Genomic DNA, 23267 nt, shown 5'->3' on the forward strand with positions numbered 1-23267 from the left:
TAGATGTATTTCTGATGTATCTGTGGGGAGGAAGGTGATCTCCGCGTCTTACTCTTCCGCCATCTTTCCCCTCTCTATGATTATTCTTGAGTATTAAAAAGTGTGAATGTTAGGGCTTCCCTGGTGCGCGGTGGTTGGGGGTCCGCCTGCTGATGCAGGAGACATGGGTTCGTGCACCGGTCCGGGAAGATCCCACGTACCGCGGAGCGGCTGGGCCCGTGAGCCATGGCCGCTGGGCCTGCGCGTCCGGAGCCTGTGCTCCTCAACGGGAGAGGCCACAACAGTGAGAGGCCCGCGTACCGCAAAAGAAAAAAAGAAAAGTGTGAATGTTGAATCCATGAAGGTCAATTGCCTACTGTCCTTTTCTCAGGGTAGGGTATAAAAGCTTTGACCTAAAAAATGCTTAAGGCTAAAACTATTTTAAAATCGTGTGAATTTTAGAACCTCACCCCTAACTTTTTAGGTCTAGCATCTCAGAAAGAGCTTTGGGCTGTACTCGTCTTGGCTCTGGTGCTACGTGTCTGGGTGACTGAAAGCAAAGTCCTTAGTCTCTCCAGACATGGGTCTCCTCAACCTTGATCCAGTCCATGGTCCACGTGGCCTTTAATTGCCATGGTCTTCAGCTTTTCTTTTTTTGACCTTGACATTTTTGAGGGGAACAGGCCAGTTATTTTGTAGAATGTCCCTCGATTTGTATTTATCCAGTTGCTCATCATCAGATTCTTGTTAAGCACCTTTGGTGGGAGTATCACGGAAGTGATGCTCTGAGTGTCTTAGTACCTCCCATGGTATTGTCCCAGTACCAGTGGTGATAACTTTGAGCTTTTGGGTAAGGTGGTGTCTATCAGGTTTCTCCACTGCAGAGTTACTGTTTTATCCTTTGTGATTAATAGGTAATTTAACTAGGTAGATATCCAATTGCTCTTTCTATATTCTTACATGTGTTTTAAAAACGCAAATGTAGCGTACTCTTTATACCGTATGAAAAGAGCACACAGTTTTAAATATCTGATCTTGGTTTGCTGTCATTCTGTTACACTGGGTATCTCTCACTTACTACTTTGTTTTCAGCACCTTCTTCAGCTTCTTTAAGCAAATTACACAGTGCCTTTGGAAACATTTGACTGTGTAGACATGGCCATAATGTAGCAAGTTTCTCACTCCAAGCAAGCTATACAGCCGAGCAAGTACACACATATATACGTGTTGAATTGCATTAAATGGCATACACGGCACACGATTACCTTGCAGTAATAGTTTCTGTGTTCTAGAAAGCATTCAGCACATTTGGGGCAAGATTGACTATTGAGTGTCACCCTCTTCTGGCGTTGTTTTTATGGCTTCCATTGTCTTGATGATCGTTCTTAGGATTTGTGAGGTGTTTTCGGTAGAAATGGCCTTTATTCCTTTGTAATAGAAACATGTTTTATTTTCAGTTCCCACATTCAGTGTTGGAACAGAGCTGTACAGCACTGCTGTTTGATTTTATTGAAGAGAGTTTTTCCTAATGTTCAGTGGGCTAACAGTAACAAGGAAGCAGGCCTGTTGTGTACATTCTTTAAATGTAGCAACACAGAAATCCTCACTGTCATTATGCAGCGTTACAGATCTAAAATGTAGAGTAAGTGAGTTGCTGCCCTGGGGAGCTTGCAGCGGGCAAACGCATACCTAGTGCAGTGTGTACCCAAAAGTGAGAGGGGCGAGAGGGGCCTTGGGTTTCTGGGTGAGGTTGCATGTGTAGTTTCAAGGTGGGGGGGGGGGCAAAGAAATATTTGACTTGTACAAATCCTAACATCAGGGCAGAGATTTTAAACCAGAGGTGAATTAGGGAAGCTTGGAAGAAGAGACTTTAATTCTCCCTCTTTATGAGACCTGAAAAAATAAGAGGTTATAGGTGGACATGATGTTTAGAAAATGCGTCTAATAGATGAGTGTTAAGAGACTCGAGGGAAGGAATACCAGACGTGATACATATTTGGTTTCTGATATTTTTTGGCATTGAATGAAGTTTTGTTTTTAGAACAAGAATATTTAACTGTCTTAAGTGTTTTGAGCTCACCAGAGAAGAGCATTTAAAATGGGCTAGCTAAGGGAATTCCCTGGTGGTCCAGTGGTTAGGACTCGGTGCTCTCACTGCTGGGGCCCGGGTTCTTCCCGGTTGGGGAACTAAGATCCCGCAAGGCATGCGTCGCAGCCAAAAAAAAAAAAAAAATTAAAAAAAAAATAAAAACCAATCAGTCAGTAAAATGAGCTAGATAATACTTAAAAATAAAAAAAAAAGTAAAACTTACACAGAGTTATATAATTAAAATTTTTGAACAGATTTGGAAATGGGACTATGGTAAATAACACAGAACCCTTTACGTTTATTTGTAGGAATTTCCCCAACAGTAAGGAGGAGTCTTACCGTTTATGAGTTATGTGAGTTCATCATATAACTCTAGTATGTACTATTATACCATTCTTGCTAACGCTGTAACAGTGGCTGTCCCTTGAGCAGTTATGGAACCACCCTCACTGCGGCGGGCGGGATTTTGGCGCACCCGACAGCCCTAGATTGAATCAGCTCCTGACGCGTGCTGTGAAAATGAGCTTTCCAGCCTTGGGGATACCTCCTCCTTTTGCCGTTGGGCCCTACGACGGTGTTTCTTGTGGGCTAGTGTGAGAACAGCCCTCCCCGGGGCCACCAGGGTGGCTGTGATGTGCCGTGGTACCGCCTTCCCCCTTTCTTAGTGAGCGCTGGCTCAGCTCTCTGTCTCTTCTGTCTGTTGTCTGACTTATCATTCAGGAGCCCTGGGAGAAAGTTCACAGATGAAGACACTGATGTGCAGGTGGGGGACGGAGCCCCTTAGCTCCTGCGTCCAGACCGGGCCCCGGAGTCTGTGCTGGGCGCTGTGCTGGTCGGTGGGGACGCAGGGGAGAATGTGGTCACTGCCCCCCGGTGTTCACAAGTGGGGGGAGGGGGCACACAGCCAAACACTGCAGATATTAGAGGAGGGAGGAGGCGCAAACAGCGAAGCGCATAAAATGCGGCCTGGGGAGGTCGCAGAGGAAGTGCCATTTGAGAGCAGTTTTGGAAGAAGCAGCGTTGCCCAGGAGGACAGAGTCGGGGTCTGTCATGCAGGAAGGGCATTTCTGGCAGAAGAATGGCATCTGCGGGGGAGTAGGGCCATCAGGTGGTTTGACGTGGGACCCCCAGGGTTTACTTTGATCTGGCGCGTCAGGTACCCGTGGGGCAGTGCGGAAAGGCTGTGGGGAGGCGTGTTTGCTAGAGCGGCATGATGGGGAGCCCCGGAAGGGCTTCTCACTACTATGACTGTGGTCATCACACACCCCCTCAGCTTCTTGTCTGTGCCATGGGCGTAACTGACAGTATCTTCTGAGGATGAAGTGAGTCAGTACCTCTACAGCGTTCAGAACAGTGTCCACCCCACAGTAAGTGGCCGGTAAATATAGACCGTTAGTAAATAGTATGCAACAACTGCGCTAGGACTACGGTTATCACGAGCCAGTCTCCACTAATTATTGCAGGCATTGTGCTGGGAACTTTACAGACATTATTTGGAATCATTACAACATGCTTTCAACGTAGGTTTTATTATTTCATTCTGTGTATGCGGGGCCCAAGCCTCAGAAGTTAAGTCACTTGCTGGCACACACGGAGTGGACCTACTAGGAGATGTCTGTTCTTTCCTCCCCACTGTGATGGTTGCCGGGGGGATGTGCATGTTGTAGGTCTGGCCCCGGGAGGCAAGGAGCATCGCTAGGGAGAAGGGTGCAGGCAGGGAACTGGCTGCAGGACTTGGGGGCTGTGGGCAGCATCAGAGGAGCCAGAACTCCTGTGCTCGCGGGTGCCATGGGGAGCAGGCAAAGCATAGCAAAGCCCAGGGTGCCAGAGAGACGAGAGCCAGGTGAAACTGCTTGCAAGATGAGCAGCTCTAATTCTGGCTAGGAATTGTTGGGTGTTCAATATGGTGAAGAGTGACAAGTCATATCATGGGCATGAGGGCTTTTTTGGGGAAACAGATTAGAAGAAGCTTAAAATGCTTCGTGGTTAAACAGCCCAGGGAACTGCTCTCTTTACCCCCAGTTGTTTCCTCTGTACCCCTGAGGCTTTGTTGGGTTGGGCGTTTGGGGTGGGCGAGAGACTTTTCTTGGTTGACTGTACTCTTGGAATCACCGTCCTTATCGCCCCCAAAACACGTAGAAGAAACAACCCCCTTTCTTGCTCAGTGGGTAATTAATTTGTGACATATTCATTGAGCCATTTGGACTGCAAAAATAAGCCCTGCTCAACACATAATTGACAGTCTGGTTTCTTATCAGAGCCAGCCAGCTTACATTCAGTTCGGGTCCTTGAAGACGGTGCATACTTTTTTTGATTCCAGGGACGAGTTTTGAGTTTCAAGTCAAGATTGCCTCCGCGTTTTCACGTGTTCCTTGTATCTTATTTGTCATAAAGGAGATATCTGCCTTGTTTACTATGAAAATAACCCTGAAGGCTGGACAGATGTGCTTGCATAAGCATAATTTAAACTCATGCTTTACCTAGGTGTGAAAAATAGGTTTTAATTGGTGAGGGAACTCTGGCTATATCCAGTAAAAACCACTCTCCAATAGAAGGAACAGGACCTATGGGCACTACTTTGGCACGTGCAACCGTTCCATTCCTTTCACCTGAAAGTTGTAGCATCCATTGATGAACCGAGTCCAAAACCATTATTTCCCTGGGAATGGCTAGATGTTGGCATTCTTCTGTAAAAATGGGCTTTCCCTCATCAGCTGTGATAAATCATAATTCTTTCTAAAAAAATAAAAGGCAGAATAAATGCTAAATTCTTTTCCTTTGAGTATCAGTTTTCAGAGTAAGAATTGCTGTCATTGCACATTTAGTTCTTTAATAAATGAGTTTCTCCTTTTTTTTTCTTATTTAAAAAAATTTATCTTTGGTCAATGTTATGGGCTTACTGATATTCCTTCATTCAGCATTTTGCAACCTGTTAATACTTGTTGTTCATTTTAGTGTTCCAGTTGTCCCAAAGGTGGCCAATGGAAGATGTTTCAAGCTCTGTTGTATCCTTTGACATGACACCATTTGACTTAGAGCACCTCCTTTTTTGGCACAGAAAGCCTCCCAGGTTCATCTTGTACTTTTGCTGCCTCGGGTCCGCAGTCAGCCGTTTCTTCACGGAACCCTACTTCTCTCTGGTGGGGAATGGCATTTAGAAAGCAAGATCTGGATGCTGACAGTGCTCATTGCTACTAGGACGTCATGGCATCTAAGCCCTATCTGGATGGATGGGATACATATATATCTGTGAATACATGTGTGTGTACACATGTTGTGCATTCCTATGGGAGTTTATATTCCTATTTCCAGTTTACCTCTAACATTTCCATGTAACATTAAAGATTTTTAGTAATTTCTCTGATTTTACCTTTATTTCATATCTGTTACATGGACAATGACATGGTTTCCAGTAACAAGGACATGGTTACTTATCTGTCTTACCCTGCTATAAGCATATACTAGATTCAGAATTAAAATCTATATGTTAGGAAGAAAGGAAATATCTAAGTACGGAACGTCTTGGTGGAAGGTGAAGGAGAGCTGACTATCCCATCATGTTCCATAGTAGGAAGCCAATAGATAATGCTTAAAATCAGGAAGTACAACTGCACGTGTGTTATTTAGAGATAAAGAGGTCAACAAAAGAAGCACAGTGGATGAAAGAATCGAAAATAATTGCTTTTGGGGACTGGGAAATGGAGGAGTCTGTGGACAGTGGACTGCTGTTTTTCACAATAAGTCATACAGAGCTATTGGACTCTAAGACACGTCCAAGTGTAACTTATGATATAAATAAAAAGTTAGCTAAGCCTAATCTCAGTCCCAAATTATTACTCTCTATTTTTGTGTTGTTGATACCTTTTCTGGAAGATACCTTGCTGAAAAAAAAAAATGTGTTTCATGCAGAAGATTTGAAGGAAGCTCAGGGAATGCATTACAGTTTTAGTTCTTAGATAATATTATGAGAGCTTACTTTTCACTCAGCCAAGTGCCTGCTGCTTGGGACCTTAACAGAAATTGGAAGACTTTTATATTTTTCCAGGTGTGTAGTTGTTCAGTTAATTGGATATGTAAAATTTACAGAGACTTAAAAATTGAGGTAAAAATCCCATCAAATTTATCATCTTAACCATTTTATATGTACAGTACAGTCTCACTGTCTGCATTGTTGTGCAACAGGTCTCCAGAACTTCTTCATCTTGCAAAACTGAAGCTCTGTACTCATTAAATAAACTCTCCTTTCCCCTCTCTGCCTCTGCCCTCCCTCCACCTCTGTCAACTGCCATTGTACTTTCCTGATTTATATACACTTTTAAATGTTCTCATCAAGTTTAACATGCTACATTGTTACTCTGCATTCCACATTGTTGCCCTATGGAAACATGTTTCAGCTTTTTCTAAAGTAAAAATGTTATATAGCCTGGCCCATGTTAGAATGCTAGTATGTGGTGGTGGTGGTGGTTGTTGGTTGTGTGTGTGTGCATGTGTGTGCATGCGTGTGTGTGTGTGTGTGTGTGTTTATGATCAGTTAAAGGTAATGTCTGCTCAGGATTGCTTTTTGAATTTCTTAGAGAAATGCATTCGGAGAACTTTATATATATTTTTTTACTTAAATATATTTTTAAATATATTTAAATATATTTAATATATTTAAATATATTTCATTTGAATAAAGAGTGATTTAGTTAAAAAAAAGTATATTAAGATTCTCTGCACTGGAGTAGATGCTGTTTAGTTTTTAACCAAATGGAGGCTGTGCCATCTGCCTTCAAGGGGGCTGCCTTAAAGGCATTTTTGTGGAAACGAGATGCATACATAAAACACAGAGCAACAGTCGGTACATGATTACCGGTAATCATACAGGAAACGACTGGGAGGCTGGAAAAATTAGGGGAGGTTTTCTGTAAGAGTTGAATATGAGCTGGGCCCTAAAGAAATCTAGCCTTTAAGTAAATATTGGGAAATTTGTGCTTTGTTTTGTTTTCACGTCTTAAACAGTATTTCTTGGTCTTAAATTAGCTAGTTATCTTCCTCTCCGGCAAACTGAGAGCACATGAGTTACATTTATAGTTCTTTTATGCGTACTGTATTTGCTTTGGTTTTTACCACTGTCGTTTCTTCTGGTCTTGTTGGTTTGGGTGAATTACCTGGTCTTGAATTTCCTGTTCAGAACCCATTGCCGCTCAACAGTTTCTCTGTTTTCTAGTCACTTTTAATGTTGACTCCTGATTGAACTAATAAATCTGTGATAAAATAGTGATCAGAGTCCCAATTTCATTAAAATTTAGTTCTTTGCTGTCTATGGCTGTCAATACGTACATGTACCTCTATACCTGGAACATATTATACAGCAAAAATATCTGTTTGTTGGAAGTTTTTGTAGCTTGCAGCCTGGTTTTATATATTGTCAGTTGGGGCAGTCCTCACAGAATCCCTCTGAGGTAGCTAGGTATCTCCGTTTTACAAATTAGGGTGAGAAGATCCATGGAAAGTGGGAGAACTGGGAATTCCACCCTGGACTTCCATTTCTGGGTCCTGTTTGCTTTGCAGAGTTTCTAAGCGGCTCGTATCAGAGGGGCGACTGTGAGGCTGGGATGGAGTGAGGTATGAGGGGTGTCTCAAAAAGCTCAGTGTTTCGTGAGTTTTATTATTTGTTGTGCATCTTGTAGATCTGTTGCTTAAAGCATAAAGAGGAGGATTTTGAGAAAAGACAGCTGCTTGTGTGACTTAAAAATTTTTTTAAAGTAGGTAACACATATCTATGGTAGAAAAACACGAAATACCCCAAAGGGTGCAGTGAAGTCTCACCTCACTGTGTCCTCCTGCGGCCCCTCATCACACACTTCAGAAGGAATTGTTGTAACGTTTCTTGTGTATCTTCTGAAATGTATTTTTTTTTGCGGTACACGGGCCTCTCCCGTTGTGGAGCACCGGCTCCGGACGCGTAGGCTCAGCGGCCATGGCTCACGGGCCCAGCCGCTCCGTGGCATGTGGGATCTTCCGGGAACGGGGCACGAACCCCTGTCCCCTGCATCGGCAGGCGGACTCCCAACCACTGCGCCACCAGGGAAGACCTGAAATGCATTTTTATGTGTATCTTTAGTGCATGTTTTTACGTTCCTTTCAGAAAATGGGTGCTTGCTCTGTGCTGTGCACAGAGCGCCTTGTTCTTGTAAGGGGCTCTAAGCTACTAACTTTGTAATACTTATAAAAGCTGGATCTTTTCTTTTTGCAATTTGTATGGGAATGTTAATTCCATGATGAATAGAAAGCTTTTTTTTCTTTTAGTTAAAAAAGACATACTCTAAGTTTCAGGGTCATTTTCAGACAAAGTGTATATAATCTTCCAAATGAAATCCCTGCAATAAAGTGGCTCTTCTGCCCATTTCAACTCACCATGATTTTGGAGTCGAGTAATATATAGAATATATTGACAGGATAGAAAACACATTAAGGGTCGATAAATGGTCAGTTGGAACATCTTTGTGAGAGTAACACAACTAAGATGAATAGATGGAAATAAACATATCATATTGATATATGATATCGTACCGTACAATATATCATACGGTCTTGGAATCTTCAGCAAAATAAAACCAGGTGAGTGCCGGAGGAGAGGATACAGGGGATGGGTCTGCGTGGTCTGTATGATGTGTAAGCGTTTTTATGTTTTAGAGCCTTTGGGTCTGGAGTTTCTTCCCACGGTTATCTGTCTTCCACTAGGATGCGAATACAAATACTACAGTCTGTAGTATTTGTATTCGCGTCCTACTGGAAGACTCTTGTTCAGAATTACAGATTTTACAGCAACTACGTCTAGGACCTAAGAAGTAAACACTGTGCTGCTCTTACTGTAGGAACTTTACTCAAAGCACAACTGGTCATGGAATTAAATTCCAATGCCAAGCGCAAAAAGGAAAAAAAAAAAAAGAAAATGTAGTTTATTTTTGCTCCACAAATGACTGGGGCTTTCTACTGCTTCCTCTGTAGCAGAAGCTGGAGGAGGGGCAAGGGTAACCAAGCATCCAATGTAGTGTAATTTCAGTAGCTTTGGCGCCTCCAGTAGGGCCGGCAGCGGGTCTTTCACCAGCACTGCGCCTGCGTTTCTCCTCCCCACAAATCCTCAGGAGGGCCCCCCTTTATTCCCGAGGCTGCAGGAACACGCAGAGGCATGTTCTCCTGTTCACAGGGAGGCAAATTTGTGGTCTCCTCCTCGAGTCTCTTGTCTTGCCCTAGCTGTCCTCTCCTGGGGCAATGAAGTCCTCAGCCTGGTCTCAGATGTGGAAGGCGGTGGGGACTTGTCCTACGGGGTTAAGTAAACGCGCCAGTTTAATATTTGGAAAAATAACATCCCAGTTATTCCGTGAGAGGAATATCTCAGCTAGGCCAAGGCCGTCGCTCACTCAGAAGTTGGGAAGGATTTGAGGAACTCACCCTCTGATAACTAGAACATTCATTTCCAATGCCCCCCCACCTCCCCAGAAGGGGTGGGGCTGTCACGGCAGGCGTTTCGCACGTGCCCCTCTGTCAGGAGGAAACCGCGAAGCGGTGCTGCCCAGAAGCTCGTGACGCGGTTGATGGGCGGGATACGGCGTTCTCGTTCCAGGGGCTAAAACTGGATTCTGCCTTTGGCTTCAGATGCACCTATGGGGTTGACAGAGAAAAAGGACAACTGGAAAAAAATCCCTAAATGCAACAGTTACCATATGTCTGCATTAGCCTGGGAACAGGAATTGGAGACCTGACAGCTAGAGGGGAAAACCAAGAAAAGGGTCAGAGGCTGTCCTCAGGTATGAGATGCTGCCCGGCTTCTCGAAGACAGGCAGGCAGGCGGTTAGGAGTCTCCCTGCTGCTTTGGGACTCAAGTCTCTTTTGCTCCCTCCTTGTCAGCCCCTCTCCTCTCCCTGCCCAAGACCTTGCCGCCCGTCTCCTTGGCCACTTGGTCTCTTTTTCACCCTGAGATCCTTAGGCATTAAGCATCAGTCACACAACTGCACAGTTATTTATATGTTGCCCTGTAAGGGCCCTTATCTTTTGCGGGGGCATTGTCCCTCCCTCCTCAGAGCGGTTGGTTGGTTGGACCTTCGCCTCTGTCTGCAGGCTCCCTTCCCTGTCTCGCCACCCTTCTCTTGGACTTCAGAGAGGAGCAGACTCCGTCAGTCTCCCTCAGCCACCTGTTCACTTCCACCCCGACACACACCTGTACAGACTTACGTGCAGCAGCCAGTCCTCACATGTCTTCCTGTCTCGGCCAGAGAGTTCCTACTTCCAGCCAAGGTTACTTCCTGCCCATTTGGGGGCTCCTGGCCGCCCGGCCTGTAAATCATGCAAGTTTGCTTCCTCTCAGAAGCACACAGCAAACGGTGTCACAGTTCTAAGCATCTTATATCTTACTTAATTCTCAAAATAGCCATATAGGCTAAGTACACTTATCAGCCTGTTTGATAAACAAGTAACGGACGCATCCAAAGGCTGAGTGACTCGCCCAGGACTCCAGAGCTGCTAAGTGATTCGAGCTGCGACGGGAACCAGGCCACCTGACTCTAGAACCTGGGCTCTTCACCACCAAGCGAGTAAACATACGCTGAGGGCTCAGGGGAGGGCTGAGTGAGTTAGTGCACAAGATAGAGTTCCCCACATCCATATCTTCACCCCGAGCCTTCACCCCGAGTCAGACCTGTGTATCCACCTGCCCCTGGACACACCTTCCCATGAATATCTTTGACACCTCAAATCCAAGTGTTCAAAACTGCACTCAGAACTGGGACGCCTGAATAATAAGATCGGCGGATTGTGTCCATGTCAGTATCCCGGTTGTGATATCGTCCTGTAGTTTTGCAAGATGTTAACATTTGGGAAAAGTAAGTAAAATGTACACGGGGTCTCTCTATATTGTTTCTTACAAGTGCATGTGAATCTATGATTATCTCAAAATAAAGGTTTAATTAAAACAACACGTTCATGAAAACAAACACATTGAATTTAGCCCCCTTACCCTCCCCCCGCCCCGCTCTCCGTTCCACATCCCGTTCTGTGGCACCGTGATCTGCTCAGCTACCCCACAGGGAGATCTGGAAGCTGCCCGCCCCTCTCTGTTTCTCCCTCTCCACCGTCAGGTTGCTTACAATTCTACCTACCTCTTTTTTTGCAACCTCCTCAGTCACCTCTTCACTGGACTTTGCAGCCTCCTTTCAATTTGTCTCCCTCCCTGCCACCCCCTCCTGCAACTTCTGAGAGAGAATCTTAATTTACATATCTGATCTCCTCTTTCCTTGGCTTAAAATTCTTCCATGGCTTTGAGTCATTCGTGGCAAAAGATCAAACTCCATAGCTTGTCACTGCCTGGGCTCTTGTTTTTAAACGCAGGTTTCTGGACCCCAGTTCAGACTCACAGGGTGGAAATCTCGGAGTCAAAGCTAAATCGGTATGTTTAGCCAACTGGCGCCCTCTGGTGACCATTATGTGCCATCGCGTTTGAGGACCTCTGGCCTGGGCCACCTACCTCGCCTCAGGGGTGACCCTTTCTCCCTCTGCCTTGCTGCTGTCCGCAAGGCCTGGGATGTTTACACACTGCTCTTTCTGCCTGTGGAACTCCTTTGTACCTTTCCTCCAGACTTGGCTAAAGCATCCCCTTGCTTCATCTCCTGTGTCCCATGGCATGTCAGAGCGCTTACCTCATTGCTGTCAGTATCTGTGTCCCTGTGTGTCTCTCTACCTCAAGGATGAATCACCTCAGGTGGGCACTGCTTTCTTCTCACCTTTGTAGCTCCAGACCCCGGGAGAGCTTCTGGCCCTCCGTAGGCATTTAATGTTTGCTGCCCAATGCCCATGATTTTTATTTTTTCTTGAGTTGTCACCTTGATCCCCAAGTGACAGTACTTACTGTCATTTCCAGTAAGTAAAACCAGAGAGAAATAGCCAGTTAAAAATAACATGGTAAAATTACTCATCCAGACAAAACCAGATATTCAGTATTGGCCATTTAGCCCCAGTGTTGCACAGTTAATTCTAAGTGAGAGGAACACTTAAAGCATAAAAAAGATTCAGGAATTGTACCATAGCACTTCCACGAGTGACAACAGCCCATCTACCCATTCCAGCACCCCACCCCCCACCCCCACCTGCACACACACGTATGTTTCCTGCTTTTCAGCCAGAGGGCCTGATCTCACTAACCGCCCATTCAGCAGAACCAACATTCCAGCCGGTGGGGTGACGCTCCTTTGGTCTCCCGTCACCCTGAGGCAGCAGTTTTCCCTGGGGCTCCTCTTTATCCAGCACTCTGTTCCCCGCCCCGCCTTTCACTCCCCAAGTTTGACCAGTGGCCGAATACGGGATTTCCGCTTTCCTGTGAATCGTTTTATAGAATTCAACTGATTAACTTTTTTTAAGCCTTTTATTATGGACATTTCAAACATAGACAAATATAGGAGAATGTAATAAAGTCCCTGTTATGCATTACCCAGGTTTAACTGTTCACCCTCTTGGCCACGCCTGCTTCTACCCTTATTCTCCTCCCTAACCACACCTCCTCCCTGGGCCCCTCAAAGTCTCTTCGTTTCGTCGTGGATTACTTTTCATCCGTGCAGAGTAGTCTTTTTTACTTCATGAAATGCAGATGAATTTTTATTGGTAGTAAGGTATTTCAAGAAAGCATTAAAAAATTATATAATAGCTTTATTGAGATACAATTTATACTGTTTTACAGTTCATTTTAAGTATACAATTTAGAGGTTTTTCATGTGTTTACAGAGTTGTGAAACCATCATTACATTTTAGAATATTTTTATCACCCTGAAGGGAATCTCGTACCCATTGGCAGTCACTCCCCATTTCCCATCAGCCCCCCTCAGCCCTATAGATTGGCCTATTCTGGACATTTCATCTAACTGGAATCATAACATACGTGGTTCTTTGAAACAGGTTTCTGTCAGTTAGTATAATGTTTTCAAGGTTCATCCGTGTTGTAGTACGTATCAGTAGTTCATGACTTCTAATGGCTGAGTGGTATCCCATTATAGGCATATCAGACATTTTATTTACCCATTCATCGGTTGATGGACATTTGAATCGCTTCCACTTCTTGGCTGTTATGAACCATGCTGCTATAAGTGTGTACAAATCTTTGCGTGGGCGTATGTTTTCATTTCTCTTGGGTGTATAACTAGCCGTGGACTTGATGGGTTATATGTTAACTCTATGGTCAACCTTTTGAGAAACTGCCACACTGTTTTCCACGGTGGCTACATCATTTTACATTCCCACCAGCAACGTATGAGGACTCTAGTTTCCACAACATCCTCACCAAAAAGTTGGTATTATCCGTCTTCTTGTTTATAACTGTCCTAGTGGTACCTTGTGGTTTTGATTTGCATTTCCCTGGTGGCTGTTGACCTTGAGCACCTTTTCATGTGCTTATTGGCCATTTGTTTATACTCTTTGGAGAAATGTTTATTCAGATCCTTTACCCATTTAAAGAAATGGATCGATTATTCACCTCTTTATTATTGAGTTGTAATCATTCATTATATATTCTAGCTCCAAGTCCCCTGTCAGATAAATGATTTGCATATATTTTCTCCCCATTTTGTGAATTTGCCTTTTCACTTTGTTGATGGCATCCTTGGATCCAGAAAGCGTTTTGACAACAGAAAACGAGAAAATCTTTCAGTCATTTTCTTGGGGGCTCACAGATGGAGGGTGCAGCATCTTATATATACTGAACTTTCCTTCTCCCCCTCCCCACACCCTCCCCACCCTCCCATCTGTCTGCACCGAAGGCAGGTTTGCACCAAAGTCGGGCTGGTTAAATCCTCTACATCCTGCAGTTTTGAGAAGCGGTCTGTTCGTTCTCACTGTGGAGAGGCAAGAACCTTTAATTGTAGTGGTGTAGCTTCAGGGAGAATGTTTGAGGATATAGGTTTTTCCATTGAGGAGCCTGTCATTGGAATTGACTTAAGTGCTGATTCAAGTGGATCACTTTAAAGATGTGCACCTTCATCTCTGGACTTGGTTGGAGTTTTTACAAAGCAATCTTTGTTGCATCTATTTTATGTAGTGGGTTCCCACTGGTTTTGATAAAAGGAAAGAATTTAGCAAGGAAAATAAGCCTTCACAAAATTAAAAGAGATATATATATATATATATATATATATATATATATATACACTAGGGGGTGTGTGTATAAAGTTTACATTTATACTTATATTTACAGGAAGTTTACTAAAAAGAATAGAAAGTTCTGTATTTGCGTGGGCCTCTTGTAGCACACTGATGAACAGGCGCTTCTAGTTGCATTGGTTGTAACAAAGGCGGAGTGCACTAGAGAGGGAATTTGGCATTTTCCCTGCGGTGGTGTTTGAAACCTTCTAGGTCTGCAGTGATGAGTTTAAACTAGAAAGCGAAGATGTTTGTATGAAGATTTGATAGGCAGAATAATTGCGGAGGAACTTGATTTAGTCGTTTTATTTTGGGAGGACCTTATAGTCTATTGACTCAAGTCAATACTTAGATCTTGAGCACGTAAGGAATAGTTTTATAGGGATGAAAGAGACGGAGGAAATTCTAATACATCAGTTAGAGAAGAGAGAGAGATCCCCGCTAGGTGGTGGGGTGGTGTCCAGAGACTAGAGAAGGCTACACGAGAGACGTGACGTTTGAATTGGGCCCAGAAATATTCCCATCCATGAACACAGGTGGTTATGGAAGGTCCTGTTGATAGAGCATCATAGGCATGAGAGTCAGAGAGAAAACACCTTGAGCTAGCACCTTGAGTATGTATGAGGATGTGATGGTAGATAGTATTTGAAATGATTTTAATTCCCAGCTAAGGAGTTTGACCTCAGTTCATCAAGGACTGCAGATCCATCGAAGGTTTTGGAACCATGAAATTGACGTTGGTTGATTCCATAAACACGTATCCAGAGCATTATGTTAGGCATTGCAGCTCAGCTGAGACAGAGGCAGGGTCTAACATCAGGGGCAGTCAAGGTCTAACCATTAGTTTCCTTTCTAAAAACTTTTCATACCAATAATGATGATGATAGCTTCTGCAGTGCAGGCACTGTGCTAAGTAACTCATCCTTACAGTAACTGACCTGGATGTATTATTATTATTTTTTTTCCGGTCCGCGGGCCTCTCACTGTTGTGGCCTCTCCCGTTGCGGAGCACAGGCTCCGGACGCGCAGGCTCAGCGGCCACGGCTCACGGGCCCAGCCGCTCCGCGGCATGTGGGATCTTCCCGGACCGGGGCACAAACCCGTGTCCCCTGCATCGGCAGGCGGACTCTCAACCACTGCGCCACCAGGGAGGCCCAACCTGGATGTATTATTGATCCCTGTTGCAGAGATGAGGAGATGAGGTTTAGCGGAGGCTAGATGCCTTGCTCACGACTCAGTGGCAGAGCTAGGATTTGGACCCAGGGCCATCCTGTCCCTAAGTTCATTCTCCCGGTAGCGCTCAGTGCGGCCCTGTATTGCGTCTCTGCTGTGTCACGCTGCCAGGACGCCCTCTCCGTGAGCGTTGCTGCACTTGGGGTGCTCTGTGTTTGCCCCCAGGGTGGATGTTCCTCCTCTGCTGAGTTCCCAGTTCTCTTATTAATACTGTAGGTATTTCAGGCCCTGGGAGATCATCTTGTAATGTAACTTGACACGTCTCTCTTCTCACCTGTCATGTATTTATCAATTTATGTACTTTCATGTCCTGGAGTGGGACATCTCACACCTGTCTGTGTGCTTCTGGTTTACCTGTGTGACCTTGAGTTACGCCTGCAGTGCCTGGGTCTATTGTACGGTAGGGTGAACCGCATGGCCTCTGAAATCCCTTCTGTTTGGGGGGTGAGGCATCCACAAAGAGGAATAGTGGCTACAGGATTCTTGGATGCTAGGGAGAGTGTTGTGAAAAGGACAGGTCATTCTTCTCAGTGCTGACCCCTGACCCACCGTCAGTAACATTCATGTTCGTAAGCGCTCTAATAATCTGGCTTCGTGGACCTTGAGTTCTACCTGACATCAGTGAACTAGAGATGTAGCCGGAGCCTCTGAGTTGCTCGATTTTAGAACTGGTCCACTTTCAGAGCGGCCTCTTTCATCGCTCTCTGCATCTTTCTACCTTTGAATCTCCTTACCTCGCTCCCCCACCTTCCCTAAGATCTCTAACCATTCCTGTTTCCTTTTTATCACTTAGGACTGGGTCCCCACTCCAGACCAATGAAATCAGAATCTGGTGGGACGGGGCCGAAGACACCGGCGTTTGGTAAAAGCCCCTCTGGTGATGGCATTTGCGTTCAGGGCTCAGAACCGCTGTGTGTCTTGCCGCTGCTGCCCTCATCTCTCCCTTTTAATGATCAGTCCTAGCTAAGCATGAGAGGTGTCCGTGAGTCTAATAACTTTAAGGAGTATAATACTAGTGACTATTCGTTATTTTTTGTTTCTAATGAAAATTTTTTGTGCATCCTAATTTTTATATTAGTTCACACTGGACTGTCTTCAGTCCCAGGTCTCTGAATCCGTCTGATTGATAGGATAACTTAATGTCAGTTAAATCCGGTTAAAGTTAAAATACATGACCAAGAGGTCTGTATTTGAATTCCCCTTGAATTTTAAAAGTAACTCAAATTGTGGAATGATATATTCAGATTCTTAAAAAGATACACATATATTTATGCAAACAGTCAAGCACACAAGAAGGAAAAAAGAAAACTGAAAAAAATATAAAACTGTTTAATGATTATGAGATTTTTCTCTTGTCATATCTGTATTAGAAGTTTTCTGTAGTGAATGCGTATTTCTTCTCTATTTAAAAAAAACAATCTTGAAAAGAAAATATACCCTAGACAAAGTAGGGGTGTGTGTGAATGTGTGTGTTATTTTTAGCTCTTGAAGCTAAAATATTCTGAGGGGGTGTTGAGAATAGTACCATACTGAGAGTGAGTTAATAGCAAGGCTTGGCGCACAAAAGCTAGGATTTGGATCCTTGTTATTTTTGTTTTTGCTTATTATAGCTAAGCTAAACTCCTCTCATCTGATGGTTGGTATTTTGCTTTGCTGAACAAGTGAGAGTCATGAGATGATTAGTCCATAACAGGGGCACCAGAAAATGATGACATTGATAATTTATTGTTTGGTTTTTAATGATGGGGGAGTAATTTGAACAATAATATCTATTATTGGTGGTGCTTTCTGAAAAACGATTATACCAGGAACAGAATGTTGACTTAGTATCTGTTCATCTTTTTGCAGTGGCTTATTACTCGAGCAATGCTTAACGTGTGCATTTGAATTTCAGTTTTAAATAAGACACAATTAGAACAAGTGGTTTAGACCAAAACTTAGCAGTCATTAATCATCTCTGGGTACTGTTGTCAAGTGATTTTAGTAGTACTTAAAAAATAAAATCAAAACGCTCAATTTCTAATAGGTGTTTAGTTTCTACTCTTATTTTTGTCAAGATAGGTTCCTTTAAAAATAAGAAGGGTGGAGAAACTACTGCCGAAATAATGAGAAAACAGCACCGTGTGGTAATATTTCAGTATGATGATTTCTTCTGAAATGCTGTTTCACTAATCCTTGGGGAAATTTGGCTGTGAGCATGCAATTATTACATTTTTATCCACAGAATGGGCTAAAGTTGGCATCACATCCTTCATGGTAGTCAGAGGCAACACATTGACTTAATTTGTGACCATGTGGCGGATACTTTTGAATAATTTTAGTGATTTTTTTTTTTTTTTTTAATGCTACATTTTCTGTTTCCTCCCCAGTTTCCTACCTTTTGTCGCTCACTACTCTTTCTGACTGAGTTCTGAGGCATCTTTTGTTGGTTGGGGAGAGTAGAATAACTGAAGGTCCAGATGATTGTCCAAGAGGCGGCCCCTCTTGTGTCCCAGGCAGGGCTGGGGGAGTGCAGGGCGGAACGCTATCTGGGGCCAGCCTGCGGGGAAGGTCCGTCCTCTTACAGATTGACAGAAACAGAACACACCTTAGTTAGGCATGTTTGAACCCTGACTTGGAGCTGGAAAAATGTACCGTTAGGAGAGCTGCATTTGGGGGGATTTTGAATTCTTTTGGAGTAGTAGAACTGTGGTTTCTTTTTTAATTTATTTTTTTAAAATTAATTTTATTAAAGTATAGTTGATTTACAATGTTGTGTTAATTTCTGCTATACAGCAAAGTGACTCAGTTATATGTACACATATACATTCTCTTTCATATTCTTTTCCATTATGGTTTATCACAGGAGATTGAATATAGTTCCCTGTGCTATATACAGTAGGACCTAGTTGTTTATTCTGTATATGTAATAGTTTGCATCCGCTAATCCTAAACTCCCAGTACATCCCTCCTCCACCCTCCTCCCCCTCGGCAACCACAAGTCTGTTCTCTATGTCTGGAATTGTGATTTCTTAAAGTGCTCACCTCCCCTGTTCTATTCCCTGCTTGTGCCTCTGATATATTTTTATATGAGTGTGGGCATCTCTTCTCCTAGGTCAGGGGTCACAGAGGGACAAGGGAAGAGCTGGCCGGCAAGGCATCCTTGCCAGCCGGTGGGGCAGGCACATTACACTAGTTTGCATTACTTAAGGGCTTTGGGGTGGGTGTGCCTTTCTGAACAGTGCTTGCATACGTTTTCCAAAGCCATTTTTGTGTAATAGATGTTTGTTTAATAAGTATATCCTTAAGATAATCAGAAAGGAAGAAAAAGTTCTTACAGTCATCGTATCTGGGAATGGATTTTTGTTTTCTTTTTTTAAACGCAGAGTGGACACAAATATCTACCAGGTATCTTCGAGAGCAGTTGGCCAAGATTTCCGACTTTTACCACCTAGCTTCCAGCGCAGGCGATGGCCCTGTCCCTGTGCCACCCGACGTGGAACAAGCAATGAGGCAGTGGGAGTACAACGAAAAGTTGGCATTCCACATGTTCCAGGTAACATTCCCACGAAACTCAAAGGCTGCTAGCATGCTTTTAAGAGGAGAGCAAATTCCTTACAGTTTAGTTTTTTTTTTGGAGGGGGGCGTTAAATTATATCACTATATGAACTAATACATTCAAAGAAAGCCATCTGACATATCTCACACTAAATTAATATTAAAGGTAACACCTTTGCCCTGAGATGACAGCTTCCTATTATACATATTGATCGCCAGCTTTCAATGATGCCAGCTCTTTTAATGCCATTAATTGGTTTGTAATTGCGCTATTAAATGTCATCCTCCCAAGCCATTTACTTTGCAAAAACTGGAGGCATTAATTCAAAAAATTTTTGTGCTGATGCCTCCTGTCTTATAGATCTCCTTTAGAGCTTAGTTATTCCAATGAAAGGTCATCTTAATTTTGTTCAGCTGCAGTTTAAAATGCAGTTGAGAGGAGGGGTAAGGGCATTGAGGAACGACTGAACTCCCATCCTGACACGCTGATGTACATCCTATTGACCAGAAGAGGGCGCTTGTGCGGTTATTTGCCTCGATTGATCTTTACTCCCGGCGTGGAGGAAGGACGAGTGTGTTCAGCTGGAGTTGTGTTACCAGCATAGACGTTCACGACCTGCTATCTTGATCAAAGAGGAAGGGGGTAGAAAGGATGTGTGGTTTCTAAATTTCCCTTCTTAGAACTTCAATTACAATTTCCAGGTGGTAAGCAACTTTTTCTAAGAGCTCAAAGTAGGAAACTTTGCCGGTCCTTTGGGAAGTAGCATTGTTAGTTTTAAATCAGTAAAAACTCTTAACCAATTCTAGTTCCATTTAGCAGAAGACTACTTCGGTGCCTGCTCTGAGCTTTTATGACTTTTTTTGAGCTGAGGATTTAGTCTGCATCTTTGAAAAAAGTGTCTCTCAGCATGCTTAGTATTTTAGGAAGGATTACTTTATGTATTAGGAACACTGAGATCAGTATCTCTTTTTTGGAAGCAGGTAGGTCCTAAACAGATGAATCTAACTGGGACATTAATTTAAAAGTTCATCATATTTTAATTCACCTTATTCTGAAACATGAAACTGTCTCCAGTATGTACATGTGCAGGTGTGCATGTGCAGAGATAAGGGTACAGGTACATAACAAAAGCATCTTGAGGATGGACATTACGTAGTCGTTGGAAGTCATGCTTATGACGATACTTTTTCTTTTGAACCTTGCCTTCACCATCTCTTAATTCTTCATGCAAGGTTCCATTTTATTTATTTCTTTAACTTAAAGTTTACTTTATTGGTCTGAAAATTATAAATTGCACTTTTTCTGTGGCTAACCTTTTAACATTTTTTTGACTGTAAGCATTTTTAAAAAATAGAAATTAGCAATAAGTGAACACTTTGCTATCATGTCAATGTGGTGTCGCTGTCATGTTTTAAATATAGAAACTATAATTTAGCAGTATATTTTTACACAAGTCATTGATAACCATGGTAGTGGACCACTGGTGATACGTAGATATGTCAGAGTTGCTGGGAACAAAGTAGGACTTCATATTAACTACTGAGGTTGTTAACCAGAATGACCATAAAAGTTTAAGTGGCTTTCCCAGAAAACATAGCTTTTTTTTTCTATCTTGAAGATTCTTTTATGATGTGAATCATAATACAAGGTTATAATATGACATTAAATACGTGCGTGCATAGAATGCCATAAAGAATGTGTGTATTTATATGTGCATACATAGGAAGACAATAGATGAAAATGTGAACATTGCTTATGTTAAGAGGAGCTACACCAACCCTGTGAGGCATTTTGGAAATTTATGGGTATGTTGTTTTTTAGTGTATTTATGTCAGAATATTTATACATTATTTTATTACAAATTCCTTTTATTTCTTTATGTTACAGATGATTAGGCCATTATATTGACTTTTAAGGTTACATTTCGTAGGTAGGTTATGGTAGCTGAAATTCATTTTAGGATAGAGAAGGAGGCTACTAAGGGGCCTTGGATCTGATAGGATTTCCAACCTCTTTTTTTGAGACGATAGTACGATGGGTGTTTTTGTTCTTTGTAATTACTACCGTTGGCCAAGTTTCCTCCTATGAGTATGAGTTCATAGTACCCTGAAATCTAGCCAGGTATTTGACATGCCCTGGGAGTCTGAATTTTCTTTCTTGTAGGAATTAATTTTTATCAATTTAGAATGAAACAGATATACAAAGCCCAAAGAACAACAACAACAACAAAAGAACCCTCCAATCAACCATACAGAATAGCACCAGTTCTTTGCTTTGTTTAGCATTTAAACTTTGATCAAGGAGACTGTGTTTTACTACGACAACAAAAACAATAGTAAAATTACACTTAAGCATAAAGATAAGACTGCTGTTTTTTGAATTTTAGTTGGTTTTGTTTTAACATTATTAGTGTAATTTTTCTTTGTTCATTTAAGGAAGGAATGCTAGAAAAACACGAATATTTGACATGGATCTTGGATGTGTTAGAAAAGATCAGACCAATGGATGATGATCTTCTTAAACTCTTATTACCACTAATGCTGCAGGTACGGTACATGTAACCATGAGCCAGTTGATTTTATGGGCAAGGAACGAGTCTGATGAGAGTGATGAGGTAAGTGGAGGTGGAAGAGGAAAAATTTTCTTTTTGAAATGGAAGGAGAAAAGGTCTTGATGCTCCAACACTTGAAGTGATAAGAGGCTTCTTGTAAGTTGTAGCAGTCATTTACTGGGCCACGTGTTCCTCTCAAGTATTCTTACCCACATTGATTTCCCCCCTTCCCTGAGCTGAGCAAACAGCTCTTTAAATACTGTCTCCTTGTTCACACAGATTTCTGTGAAAACAAAACAGATCGTCTCTTTGTAAGGATACAGAGGATCTTCTACATTCTTTTGACATTCTTTGAGCCACTGGGGGTGGGAACTTCCTGTTTTCATGATTGGCCTAAGATCTGTTAAAATTTAGGCTATCTGGATGAAATTTATTTAAAAAAAAAATTTCTTGGAAAGGTAGTTCACGCATTTGACAATTCCAGCAATATGAAAGAGTATCGAGTTGAGAAGTCATTCTCTCTCTCACCCAGTACCCTCCCAGAGACCACAGCGTACTAGTGCCCTGTGTCCTCCCGGAGACATCCGTATCTGTGCTGTCCACTCTAGTAGCCGCTAGCCAGACGTGGCTCGTGAGCCCTTGACAATGTGACAAGTTCACATTGTGACGTGCTCTTGATTTAAAGTGCGTGTGAGGCTTCTGACTTGGTATGGAAAAAGGAGTATATAATATCTCGCTAATACTTTCTGTGTTGAAATGATAGCATTTTCGATTTAGGTATATTGGGCTGAATAAAATACATCATTCTGTGATTTTTGTTTTTTTAATGGCTACTAGCCATTAAAATTTTAAATTTAATTTAAAATTACCTATGTGGCTTGCATTATATTTCTGTTGGACAGCGCCAGTCTATGTAGCACTTTGGAAGGGTTTTGTTTGTTTGTTGGTCTGTCTTTAATGAAGAAAAGCCTGTATTACGATAGCTGTCTCACCGAGTAGCCTAGGACATGACTGAAGTCTGGTGTCCTTGTGCTCCCCAGTATTCAGATGAGTTTGTCCAGTCGGCCTACCTGTCCCGCCGCCTTGCCTACTTCTGTGCCCGGCGTCTCGCGTTGCTGCTTAGCGATGGCCCCAACCTCCTTGCCGCCCACTCGCCCCACATGATGGTAGGACCAAACAGCTCGGGCATCGGGGCCCCCAGTCCCGGCCCCCCCGGCCCCGGCATGAGCCCCGTGCAGCTGGCCTTCTCCGACTTTCTCTCCTGTGCGCAGCACGGCCCCCTGGTTTATGGACTTAGTTGTATGTTGCAGGTAAGTCCTTGGCCCTTCCTGTTTTCTGTTAACATTCAGTCCAGGAAACAACTGAGTTGGGAGTCTTTAAGATCCAAAAGGCTGACCAGGCTCTGTTCAGCTGCCAAGCAGCACTGCTGGAACATCTAGTAGCATGTCGGCAGCTGGGCTGTTGCCACCAGGTGTGAGATACAGCCTTGTCCTAGCTCTAGGAGCGCACAGGTCAGTGTTCAGGTCACATTTCTCGGGCTCCTAATGTGTCCTGCTCTTTACTAAGGGGCTTTGGGACAGGGCTGGCTACCGAGTCACGGCCTCTACTCTGGTAGAGTTTACTCTTTTGTCCGGAAACAGGCTCATACAAGGGCAGTTTCCACGTTCTGTGACAAGGGACTGGTTGGTGGAGGGATGTTCAGGGGGCTGAGTTGA

At 43.3% G+C, this 23267-nt stretch overlaps 1 protein-coding gene across 1 annotated transcript in view; it reads left to right on the forward strand.

Moving 5' to 3' along the window:
* Positions 1-23267, forward strand: part of MED12L (mediator complex subunit 12L) — a 326027-nt gene that overhangs the window by 52710 nt on the left and 250050 nt on the right. Inside the window, exons 7-9 of the mRNA XM_032629345.1 lie at positions 18829-18998; positions 21437-21547; positions 22593-22862. Of these exons, the coding sequence (XP_032485236.1) occupies positions 18829-18998; positions 21437-21547; positions 22593-22862 (551 nt within the window). The remainder of the gene's footprint in view (positions 1-18828; positions 18999-21436; positions 21548-22592; positions 22863-23267) is intronic.

This window comes from Phocoena sinus, chromosome 4, assembly GCF_008692025.1.
Source record: "Phocoena sinus isolate mPhoSin1 chromosome 4, mPhoSin1.pri, whole genome shotgun sequence".
NCBI classification, from domain to species: domain Eukaryota; kingdom Metazoa; phylum Chordata; class Mammalia; order Artiodactyla; family Phocoenidae; genus Phocoena; species Phocoena sinus.